The sequence below is a fragment of the Megascapheus bottae genome, chromosome X (assembly GCF_031878675.1).
Source record: "Megascapheus bottae isolate mThoBot1 chromosome X, mThoBot2.hap1, whole genome shotgun sequence".
NCBI lineage: Eukaryota > Metazoa > Chordata > Mammalia > Rodentia > Geomyidae > Megascapheus > Megascapheus bottae.
Window position 1 is genome coordinate 45,324,082 of NC_143547.1, and position 13,285 is coordinate 45,337,366.

The 13,285-nt window shown below is 36.6% G+C and overlaps 1 protein-coding gene across 1 annotated transcript in view; it reads left to right on the forward strand.

Moving 5' to 3' along the window:
* Positions 1 to 13,285, forward strand: part of LOC150040979 (heat shock factor protein 3-like) — a 60,379-nt gene that overhangs the window by 15,694 nt on the left and 31,400 nt on the right. Inside the window, exon 3 of the mRNA XM_090325945.1 lies at positions 9,173 to 9,297. Within this exon, the coding sequence (XP_090182071.1) occupies positions 9,173 to 9,297 (125 nt within the window). The remainder of the gene's footprint in view (positions 1 to 9,172; positions 9,298 to 13,285) is intronic.

Below are 13,285 nucleotides of genomic sequence, written 5' to 3' on the forward strand. Positions count from 1 at the left end.
TATGGCTATAATAAATGGAATTAATCGTTTATTTTTATTGTTCATCTAGTTAACAATTTTAACTGATGTTAACAGCTACTGATTTTTAGGCAGATATCAATGACTACACCAATTTGGATGTAGAGATCAGGAATATTTAGTTTGAAACCAGTTCAGGCAAAAACTTTGAGAGGACTCCTCCCTCCATCTCAATTAATAGCTACCTACAGTAGTAGGCCCTTCATCCTAGCTGCAGGAGATGCTGAGATTGGTTGGATTAAATTTCCCAGTTACCCAGGACAAGAAAAGATCACACTGCCCTAACTCATCAAAAACAAGCCAGGCATGGTAGTAGATATATTTCCTGTTAGCTACATAGGAAAGCATAATTAGGGGATTGCATTCCAGGTTAGCCCAAACAAAAAGTGAGGTCCTATCTCAAAGATAGCCAGAATATGGGGCCGGGAGTTTGGCCTAGTGGTAGAGCACTTGCCTAGCATGCACAAAGACCTGTGTTCAATTCCTCTGTACCACATACATAGGAAAAAAAAAGCTGAAGTGGTGCTGTGGCTAAAGTGGTAGAGTACCAGCCTTAAGAAAAAGTCCAAGGACAGTACTCATGCCCTGAGTTCAAGCCCCATGACTGGCAAAAAAAAAGTTAGCTCTATCTGGCGAATCTAATATAACCCTTTTATTAATTACAATAAAAAATATTTTAAAAACTTTTAAAAGATAGAATAAAAGGGGCTGGAAGCATCACTCAAGCAGTAGAGCTCCTGTTTAGAAAGCATGATAAGCATGATTTGCTTCAGTTCAAACACCCTGCTAGAAAAAGTAAATTGTACTGATTCTTGTAGCTTGCAATCTTTCTGAATTCACTTTTAGTTCTAACAGTATTTTGATGTAGTCTAGGTTTTTCTATACCTACAGGATGATCTCTGCAAATATATTGACTTCCTCCTTTTCAGTTTAAATGCCCTTTAATTTCTTCCTATTGCCTATGTTTTAGCTAAGATTTCCAGTACTTTGTTAAATACCAGGGGTGAAAATGGGCATTCTTATTTTATTCATAATCTTAGAGGAACAATTTTTAACTCTTCCCCATTCGGTATGATGATATAGATAAATTTGTCATATCTACACCAATGTGTTGAGTCATTAGTCTTAATGAATACAAGTGGGTTCCCTAAACAATTCCATACATACTTTGCTTTGGAGAAAAGATCATCTAGGGGTTCGAGAGTTTGATCTAGTGATAGAGTGCTTGCCTAGTATGCACGAAGACCTGGATTCAATTCCCCGGTACTACATGCATAGAAAAGGCCAAAAATGGTGCTATGGCTCAAGTGGTAGAGCTCTAGCCTTGAGAAAGCCCAAGGACAGCACTCAGGCCCTGAGTTCAAGGCCCCAGACTGGCAAAAAAAAAACCCAGATGATCTAGGAATTTCTCTTCACATGCTTGTCAGAGAAACATACTCAAATAGGATGTATGTACAAGCATAGAGCAGAGTGGATAAGTGGATTATTATTCAAGAGGGACCTAAGTTCCCTGGTAGAGTGCAAAGCTGGGTGCCATTAGCTCATATTTGTAATCTTAGGTAGTCAGGAAACTGAGATCCAGGCATCATGATTTGATGCCAGACTGAGCAGAAAAGTTCAGGATATCCTTACCTATGATTAACCACCAAAAGCTGGAAATAAAAGTATGGTTCAAGTGGTAGAGTGGTAACCCTGAGCAAAAAAGCTAACAGTGTCTTAGAGCTTGAGTTCAAGCCTAGTACCAGCACACAGACAAACATAAATACACAGAAAGGTGCAAAAACAAGGATACTGTCATCTTTATTACCTTTTTTTCATGGGAAAATGTAATTTGAGTGGTGTTCGACAATTACAGTAATGCTTAAACTTAAGTAGCTCAAGAAAATTCAGCAATAGAATGGCTTAGGATAGATAGTAGTAACTATTAAAGCACAATAGGAAAGAATGAGTGGATCAATGCCTAAAATATACAAAACATCAATAGAGCTAAGGTTCTAGCTATTGTATACACTACAAAAAGATCAAAGAAGAAGGAAATCATTTTTCTTGTCATAGCCAATTTATTAAGTGAAGGCATTTGAAGATGGGAAAATGTCTCATTTCAATATTTGTGCATGTCAAGAATATTTATTTATTCCCTTTGTATTTCTTTCTGAGAATCTGCTCACTTTACTTGCCTATTTATTAAATTGGATTATTTGTACTTTTGATGACCAATGTTTTAAGTTATTTGTATATCCAGGATATTAGTCTTTATCTGCTGAAGTGCTGGTGAAGATTTTTCTCATTCTGTGGATTACCACTTGGTTCTAACAATTGTCTTTTTCACTTCATAGAAACAATTTAAATTCGCTTGTCAATGCTTGCTTATTTTCAAAGCAATTGTAGTCTATCCAGAAAATAATAATTTGTGCCTATATGTTCTAGAATTTTTCTATACATTTTTCTGCAGTGGTCTGAAAATTTTCAGATGTTACATTAAGCTCTTTGATCCATTTGGAGTTGAATTTTGTACAAGGTGAGAGAGGTCTAGTATCAGTTTCCTGGCCAGGTTTTCTATAAGTATTAATTGAAGAGGCTGTGTGTTTTTTAGAGGAAAAGTAATTTCCAGGCACAATTCTTAGTCATTTTTAGAGTTGTGTTTCCATTATAGGATAATTTCTTTTTGACAGTAACAAGCCCACTTTAGTGATGTTTAGGGTCAAATGAGAAAACTTCCTATATTGAGTATTGGTTCTAGTCTATGGTGATGTAAAGGATATGCTTGAGATCCTTTTTAGATTATTGACTAAAGCATTGTTCGCAAAGTGGAAGAAGATAGAATCTCTAGATTTTAGCAACTAATACCTTCCCCAAGTGGAGGCAGAAAAGGAAAATTAGACTTCTTAATACAAGAGTAAACAGTATTTCACTATTTTCCTGTATGTACACACACACTCACTCTCTCTCTCTCTCTCTCTCTCTCTCTCTCTCTCTCTCTCTCTCTCTCTCTCTCTAATCGTAGTTAGCATCTACTGGTACACTTGTTTCCTTTCCTTGCTTAGTTTTATCAATTATGAATTTGTATATTTTCTGAAGTGAAGATTCCTTTTTGCTTGGCAAGCACTCTTCTACTGAACTACAACCTTAGCCTGAGTCTCTTCTTTTTAAAATAATGTTTCTTAGAATGACATTGCCCCATTTGTAAGGAAATGGAAAGATTTCGGAAAGATACATAAGGCCATATAGTATGACACTGAAAGGACCTCCAGGATATAGAAACAAAAGCCATATAATGAGTGATTGTTGTCCTTAATGTACTTAATCTCATTTGCTGTCCCTTGGTTATTCTCATATTGTTACAGTATTTCACTGATATATCTGATATATTGGATATATGCGTATTTGGTTATTTGAAATTGGGGAGGGAAGGGGGAAAACAAGATGAGGGGCGGGGGTGGAGGGAGGAAAATGGGGACCAAGACATAAGAAAGGGTATCAATGTTTGTGAAGTAATGCACCTTCTATCTGGTGAATATAATGTAACCCTTCTATTAAATACAATAAAACTGTATGAAAAAATAATGTTTCTTGTGGGTCCATACTGTATCTCTGACTTAGTTATGTAATTCTGATATTTTTCTCATAGTAAAAATACACACAAACTTGGTAGCTCACTCTTGTAATCATGGCTACTCAGAAGGCTGAGATTTGAGGATTTAGGTTTAGAGTAAGCCCAGTCATAAAAATTAGTGAGGCTTATTGTTTTTATTTAAAGGTGATGAAAAGAGGGGTTACATCTAAATTAGTAAGGTAATGAGTACATTTTTTTGTCAAACACTGCTACATCCTCCCTCATTTTCTCACATTTCCCTCCACCCAAGTTGTAAAGTTCATAATGTCTAGTGAGGATCACTGTTGAATTAATTCACCCTTTGTCCCACCATTTCTTTGTTCCCCTTCCATTCCGCAACTCAGAGAAACTTGTATACAAGACAAAGTGTACCAAACCCAGAAACCGTGACTTGGGAATAAACTAGAGGATAAAATATGAAAAAAGAAGCAGCAAACAGTACATTAAAATAAAAGAAAAAAACAACCACAAAGAAAAAACCCTATTATTTCCATATTGTGGAGATCTTTTTGATTAGCATAGTTTTATGTGGTCATATGTATGTAGCTTTTGGGATATTGTGAAACTCTGCTTGGACTATGCTAGACATATACTAATTATTACAAATGAGGGAACCATGGAGCTTATGTTTCTTTGAGCCTGTCTTACTTCATTTAATATGACTTGTTTTTCCATTTAGATGACATCTGTTGCTATTTTTCTTCATTTTATGTATTATCATGCTAGTTCATACCAATGGAGTTCACTGATATATATATATATATATATATATATGCTATTTCTTTTGTTTTGATTTCAGACAGTGTATCCCTGTGTTACTCTGCCTGGCTTTGAGCTCATAGGTTCATAAGGTCCTCCTGCCTTAGCCTCAAGAGTGTTCCATAAGTGTGATATTCTAACATATGTGTACAACATGCAGTAGTCAAATCAGAGTAATTAGCATTTTCCTTTCATTATCCTTTCATTCTGTTCAGAGCCTTTGACCTTTCTTCTATATCTTCAAAAGCATATACTAAGTTCCTCTGAATTATAGTCATTCCTCTGGGCCATGGAATACTAGAATGTATCTTTTCTCTAGCTATCTTTTTTACCCATCCAACCTTCTTTGATCCATGCTCACCAACCCTCATTTTCCAACCTCTAGTAATCACTCTTCTCCATATAAGTGCACTGATTTAGCATCTATTTATGAGAGAGCATGCATTATTTGTCTTTCTGTGTATAGCTTATATCACTTAACACAGTTCTCTCCATTTTGCTGAAAATGACAGATTTCATTCCACTTTATTCTCTGGTTTAGAACAATGCAACAATAAATACGAGTGTACAGATATCTCATAGGAAGGCATTTTATTGTGCCATTACTGGCTTTTGACCTCAGGAGTTGGGCACTGTTCTTTAGCATTTTGCTCATGGTTGATGCTCTCCCACTTTAGCCATACTTCCACTTCTAGCCTTTTGATGATATGCTGGAGATACGAGTCTCAGGGAATTTTCAGCACAGGATAGCTGGCTTCAAGTTTTGATCCTCAGATCTCAGCTTCCTGAGTAGCTAGGATTATACATGTATAATATGTATCCATGCCTGACACAGTAGGAAAATTTTATTTGCGTTAGCTATAAAGCCAGAAGCAGAATTAATGGACCATATGATAGATCTAGTTGTTGTTGTTTTGAGGAATCCTCCTAGTGGTTATACTCTCATAAAGTTCCCTTTATTTCCCATCCTCACTGACTTTTCTTTCTGTCTTTCTATTATCTCCGTTTATACTAGAGCAAGTTGATACTGCATTGTGGTTTTGATTTGCATGTCTCCGACAACCAGTGATGCTGAACATTTTTAATGTATTTGTTGGTCATTTATCTTTCTTCTTTTGAGAAAAATTTATTTGGATTCATAACCCATTTTTTAATTTGTTTTGATTATTCTGAAGCAGATGATATATTTTGTCATCTTTCTAAGTCCTATTTCTTCCTTCCTCATACTGCTTTTTCAGTCTCAAGACTTCCTGTTCAGTCTTTTTTAAAGCATTAGCAGAACAATAAAAGGAAATGAAACTCAAATTATTTAATTTTTCTCCCACCCAGTAATCCTTGCTGTATTGACATATCTCAGCATTAAGTGGATGGCCAGAAAAATTGGAAGCTGTTGGTTAAAATAGGTTTGTGTATTAAATAAGCATTTTAATCATCTGCTAGTGCTCTAGAATTATTTATATTTTTACTGAAAAAATTTATCTTTTTAGGAAAAGAGCAGTAGTATTTTATCACATGTCAGTACTGGAGCTTGAACTCAGTGCCTTATGATGTTTCTTGATTCTTTTGTTCAAGAATAGTTTTGCCACTGGGGCCATAGGTCTGCATGCAGCATTTTAACTTAATTGGACATGAGTCTGGTAGATTTCCCTACCCCTAGCTGTCTTTGAAACTCAGTCATCAGATCTCAGCCTCCTGAGTATCTAGGATTCTAGGCATGATCCACTAGTGCCTGACAAGAACAGTAAGCTTTTAGCAGTCAAATTTCTCACAGGAAATAGACTCTACAGCTCCAATCAGAGGCCAGTAGCACAGAGCAAACTGGATGGGGATGCATCAGCAAATATTTTTTGAAGTACTCTTATTTCAGTGCAAGAGTCTTTTTCAGTGTAATATAAACAAAAGACAATAAGCTATAGAGATCTTGGTTCCATTTAGGTTTGAAATGATACTAGTAAATAATGCATCAATTTAGTATAATATGGCAATATAACCCTCATCCCCAAACCAGACAGAGATCCATCAAAGAAAGAGAACTATAGACCCATTTCCTTGATGAACATTGATGCAAAACTTCTCAACAAAATATTGGCCAACCGTCTACAACAAATCATCAAAAATTGTACACTATGATCAAATAGGATTCATCACAGGGAGGCAAAGATGGTTCAACATACACAAATCAATTAATATAATTCAACACATCAACAGGAGCAAGGACAAAAATCACATGACGGTCTCAATAGATGCAGAACAGGCATTTGACAAGATCCAACACCCCTTTATGCTAAAAGCTCTGGAGAAACTAGGACTCCATGGAACATTCCTCAGTATAATAAAAGCAGTCTATCACAAACCCACAGCTAATATTATACTTAATGGCGAAAAGCTAAAGCCATTCCCTCTAAAATCAGGAAGGAGACAAGGATGCCCACTCTCTCCACTCCTCTGTAACATAGTATTAGAATTCCTAGCCAGAGCAATAAGGCAAGAAGCAAGCATAAAGGGGATCCAAATGGGGAAAGAGGAAGTGAAACTCTCCCTCTTTGCAAATGACATGATTCTGTATTTAAAGAACCCTATAGACTCTACTCCCAAGCTCCTTGACCTGATTCAAAACTTTGGAAGGGTAGCAGGATATAAAATTAACCCTCAAAAATCAACTGCCTTCCTCTATGCCAACAGTGAGAGGAATGTGGCAACAATCAGGAAAGCAACTCCTTTTGAAATAGCCTCAAAGAAAATAAAGTACCTAGGAATTACCTTAACTAAGAATGTAAAGGACCTTTTTGATGAAAACTTTAAAACCCTGAAAAAGGAAATTAAAGCAGAATTGAGAAAATTGAAAAACCTCCCATGCTCCTGAATTGGAAGAATCAACATTGTGAAAATGACAATCTTGTCAAGGACTATGTACAAATTCAACGCAATACCCATCAACATACCAATGTCATTCTTTAAAGAAATAGAAGAGGCAATCCAAAATTTCATATGGAATAATAAAAGACCCCGTGTAGAAAAACCACTTCTTAGCAGAAAGAACAGCACAGGAGGAATTTCAATACCAAACTTTAGACTCTATTACAGAGCTGTAATAATCAAAACAGCTTGGTACTGGCACAAGAACAGGCCTGAAGACCAATGGAACAGAACTGAGGACCCAGATATTAAAACACAGATCTATGGCCACCTACTCTTTGACGAGGGAACCAAAAAATAGAATGGAAGAAAGAGCCTCTTCAACAAGTGGTGCTGGCAGAACTGGTTAAGCACCTGCAGATCCTTCATTGTCACCCTGCACTAGAATTAACTCGAAATGGATCAAAGACCTGGAGGTAAAGGCCGACACACTGAAAACTTTACAAGAAGGAATAGGAGATAAACTAGGCCTCCTTGACACAGGTCGAAACATCCTTAATAAGGACCAAGAAACATAACAAATCAGAAAAAGGCTGGATAAGTGGGACTGCATTAAAGTGCAGAGCTTCTGTATGGCAAAGGACATAGCTAGTAAATTAATTAGAAAGCCTACAGAATGGGAGAAGATCTTCACCAACCATACAACAGACAAAAGCCTCATATCTAAAATAAATATAACAACTCAAAAAATTGAATCACTCCAAAACTAATCTCCAAAGAAACAACCATCCCATCAAAAGATAGGCCAAAGACTTAAAGAGAATCTTCTCTGATGAAGAAATAAGAATGGCCTATAGACACATGAAGAAATGCTTGACATCTCTGGTTATAAAAGAAATGCAAATCAAAACAATTCTAAGATTCCACCTCACTCCAGTTACAGTGGCCAGGATCAAGAAAACTAATATCAACAGATGCTGGAGGGGATGTGGCCAGGAGGGATCACTACTACACTATTGGTGGGAGTGCAAACTCATTGAACCACTATGGAAAGCAGTAGTTCCTCAAAAGACTAAACATAGAGCTCCCCTATGACCCAGCAATTCCACTACTTGGCATTTACCCAACTGTCCAGAAACAAGGACATACTAAATCCACTAGCACAATGATGTTCATTCCAGCACTGTTTACCATAGCAAATATATGGAACCAACCCAGATGTCCCTCAGTTGATGAGTGGATCAACAAGATGTGGTATTTATACACAATGGAATTCTATGCTGCTGTCAGAAAGAATGACATTTCCCCATTTGTAAGAAAATGGAAAGACTTAAAAAAAAATCATATTAAGTGAAGTAAGCCAGACTCTAAGGAACATAGGCTCAATGGTTTCCCTCATTTGTCATAATCAGTAGAAACCTTGGACTGTTCTAACAGAGATTTGCAATAGAGCAAAACCTAGATACATAAGGCCATACAGTATGACACGAAATGAAAAGACCTCTAGGATATAGAAACAAAAGCCATATAATGAGTGATTGTTGTCCTTAATGTACTATGTTATCTCTCATCTCTTTTGCTGTCCCTTGGTTATCTCATATTGTTACAGTATTTCACTTTGTTATCTGATATATTGGATATATGCGTATTTGGTTATTTGAAATTGGATAGGAAAGGGGCAAAAACAAGGTAAGGGTAGGAGTGGGGGGGAGGGAAATGGGGACCAAGACATGAGAAAGCGTATCAATATATGTGAAGTAATGCACCTTCCATCTGGCGAATGTAATGTAACGCTTCTATTAATTACAATAAAAATATATGGAAAAAAAGATATTTTGAATATTGTGATCCTGATCATTTTCAACCTTCTTGTCAAATGTTATTGGTAACCTTTGTTTTCATTTTGGTATTTGATGTTCCTATTAGATGGTTTCCGAAAGGTGCTTCCAGGGGAGAACGAAAAGTCTAGTGAGGAAAAATTAAGCATTGAATTTCAACACCCTCTATTCCAAAAAGGAGGAGCAAGCCTTCTGAAAAACATTAAGCGCAAGGTAGGTGTTGGACCATTTTCCATAGTATTTTTGAGTATCAGCCAAACTTCCCTGTCTGTAAATATATTCTTATTTCTCTAAGTGCAAGAGCTCAGTTATTAGAATATACCTACTTTACACTCATTTATGATGTATTTTGCTAGCTCTCTTATGAAATAAATTTATCCCCAGACAGAATATAAACAGTGACACAGTTTTTCACTTATGAGATGTCCCTATATGTTTATGTGTAATATGGAGGTGATGTTCAAATGATGACTGTATTATATATTGAAATTTCTGGGCCAAAAGCAAATTCAGAACTATTTGGAATATCACTTAGAATAGTGGTTCTCAACAAATGATGTTTTTGTGGTGCTGAGGTTTGAATTCAGGCTCTAGCTTTTCGTCGTTTATTTTGGAATTGGAAACTTTTCTGCTTGGACTAGCTTTCAGATGTAATCCTAGGAATGTCAGCCTCCCAAAAAGTCTGAATCACCAGTGCATGGCACAATGCATGATTTTTGACCCTCTAGGTGTCTTGAAACAATTATGAGAGATCTATGAGATCAAACTTATTTTAATAACACTGGGGTATTTTTTGTAATTTCCCAATTCTTTATTCTCACATGAGTACACTGAAATAGTCTCAAGGATGCATGATGTCTGATTGTCTCATGTTAATATGTAAGGCACATATAATTGTAACTTGTAAAGAAAGTAGGATTTTATCAGTTTATCAGTTTAAATTCCAGAAGAGTAAATATTTATACATGTTACCTACACAAACAAAATCTTTTTTGTTTTAAAAAATATGAGTAATCTGAAGACTAATGGACCATTGCGATATACCAAATTCAGTACACAGTATACTATTTTCATACAGCCAAAGCAACATGACCTTCCTTTAGTTGTGACCTTGCAAAGACCTTTTCCACTGTGGGTGGTAGGAGAATGAAAAACAACGCTAAACTCTGGTGTTTCAGTATCCAATCTCATAGAAAAGTCATACTGATGTCTCTGAGTCTACTGAGGCACTCTATCTTCTTAGTCTTATTTAGAGTGATATAAGCATATGAGCTGAGCAATGTTTATTGTGAGTCAAAAACTTTTTTTTTGCCAGTCTTGGGCTTGGGCTCAGGGCCTGAGCACTGTCCTTGGACTTTCTCAAGGCTAGAGCTCTACCACTTGAGCCTCAGCACCACTTCCAGCTTTTTGTCTATGTATGTGGTACCGAGGAATCGAACCCGGGTCTTCATGCATGCTAGGCAAGCACTTTAACCACTAGGCCAAACTCCCGGCCCCGAGTCAAAAACTTTTATATAGATATCATTGGATCTTATATCTCATTGGTTACTGCAAGTGATAATCTTGGTATATGAAAACTGATGTTGTACATTTGTTTTTATTTTGTATGGAAGAAAACATAACCTTCAAATGCTTTTTCTAACTGTTGTGTTGACTTGATAGTTTTCAAGTCCATTTGTTTAATGAATATTTGGGAAATGATACTTTCCATCTATAGAAATGACCAGGTTATTGGCTAAACAGATGACAGGCAATTTTTTCATTATCATAAAATCAAAAGAGACATCTGCTTCACTGCAAATGTAATTGCTCCCTCTTTTGAATCCTGATGAAATTTGATATCTGTGCTACTCATTTGCCATTTATTACATACTGCTTTTGGTAGATAGTCATCATTTTATGTTTAAATAGCTAAACTTCTCTTTGGATCAGTTAATTACATAAGGGATGTTTGATGGATCAGTTCATTCCTCAGACCCCTTTGCAGCAGGAAAAAAAAACACATTGAAAGTTCTTTTCAAAAATTTTAAGTTTCAACTTCAGGCACATGGATTTTATAGTTATTTGCTTCTAAAAAACTAGTTACAGAAGTGGCATGATGTAAAGCTTCAATTTAGAATAATTGATGATGTGATACGAGGTTTTATTTTCTTAAGAGCTTTATTTTTATTACTTCTCTTAGCTACACTAAATGTTCAAATAAAATCTTTTATTGTACCTATACTGTGAGAGTCTGAATGAACGAAAGGTTCTGTGTGTCAGTCCTGGGGCTTGAACTTAGGGCCTGAACACTGTTCCTGAGATTATTTTGTGAAGGCTAGTACTCTACCACTTGAACTACAGCTCCAATGGCAGAATTTTCAGTAATTTATTCGAGATAAGAGTCTCATGGACACATAAAGAAATGCTCAACATCTCTGGTCATAAAAGAAATGCAAATCAAAACAATTCTAAGATCCACCTCACTCCAATTAGAATGGCCAGGATCAGGAAAACGAATAATAACAGATGCTGGAGGGGATGTGACCAGGAGGGATCACTACTACACTGTTGGTGGGAGTGCAAACTCGTTCAACCACTATGGAAGGCAGTATGGCAGTGCCTCAAAAGGCTAAACATAGAACTCCCCTATGACCCAGCAATTCCACTACTTGGCATTTACCCAATCATCCAAAATCTAGGGCATACTAAATCCACTAGCACAACAATGTTCATTGCAGCACTATTTACCATAGCAAAGATATGGAACCAACCTAGATGTCCCTCAGTTGATGAGTGGATCAACAAGTTGTGGTATTTGTACACAATGGAATTCTCTGCTGCTGTCAGAAAAAATGACATCGACCCATTTGTTAGGAAAAGGAAAGACTTAGAAAAAATCATATTAAGTGAAGTAAGCCAGACTCAAAGGAACTTAGGCTCAATGGTTTCCCTCATTTGTCATAATCAGTAGAAACCTTGGGCTCTACTAGCAGAGATCTGCAATAGAGCAAAACCTTGATATATAAGGCCATATAGTATGAACCTAATTGAAAGGACCTCCACGATACTGAAACAAAAGCCATATAATGAATGATTGTTGTCCCTAATGTACTATGTTATCTTTCATCTCCTTTGCTGTCTCTTGGGTATCTCATATTGTTACAGTATCTCACTTTGTTATCTGATATATTGAATTTATTTGTATTTGGTTATTTGAAATATGATAGGGAAGGGGGGAAAACCAAGACGGGAGGTGGGTAGTGGGTAGGGGAGAGGGTGATGGGTACCAAGACATGTGAAAGGGTATCAATATATGTGAATTAATGCACCTTCTATCTGGCAAATATCATGTAACCCTTTTATTAATTACAATAAAAAATTATTTAAAAAAAGAGTCTCATGGACTTTCCTGTCAGGCCTGGCTTTGAAGCACAATCCTTATATCTCAACTTCCTAGATAGCTAGGATTACAGGTCTGAGCCACCACTGCCAAACAGAATGAATGAGCCTTTCAAGAAATTGTTAAATGTAGTGTCAATGTATCTTACAAGCATATAGAACCACTCTGTCTAGTGGTTGAAAGTGTGTCTAGTTACCAGTTGTTGAAATAATTACAAAATTGTTATTGTAGACATTATTTGGCACTAAATAGTAGAACCCTAGCACGGAACATGTTTATATAAAACAATGTTCTCATATCCCAGTAGACTTAAGTAGGACATCTATATAATGTTGTTCGGTTGATGTCTGTCAGGAATCCCCAATGTTTGGGGATGCTTTGAGTGTCAAAGTTGATAATCAGAAAAGTTTGCTTAGCATATCCCTGTTTTGCTTTTATTAGCTAAAAATCAAAATTTTGCTTTACATTGTCCCAGAAAAGCATAAGCTGTGCTGTCTTTGACATAGGAACTTGTCCACAGCCTCATTTTACCTGGCAGCCTGGTTCTTTGGGAGTGGACCGTTACGTTCTTCATACCCCAGCAGTGGCATCCTGAGGAAACGTCCTCCAGCTAAGAGCCAGGATCTAGGTGAACAAAGGAAGATACACTTCATCAAATTGCTAGGTACAATGGCTTAGCTTTGTCACTGACTTAACAGAATTTAAATACTACCAATGTACTGTTTTCCCCTTTCTTACCACTCGGTCCCTTTCTTACCACTCTGCACTTGTCCCCCAACCAGAGGACATATGTCTGGCATTTTTTGTAAGTGTCAGCTG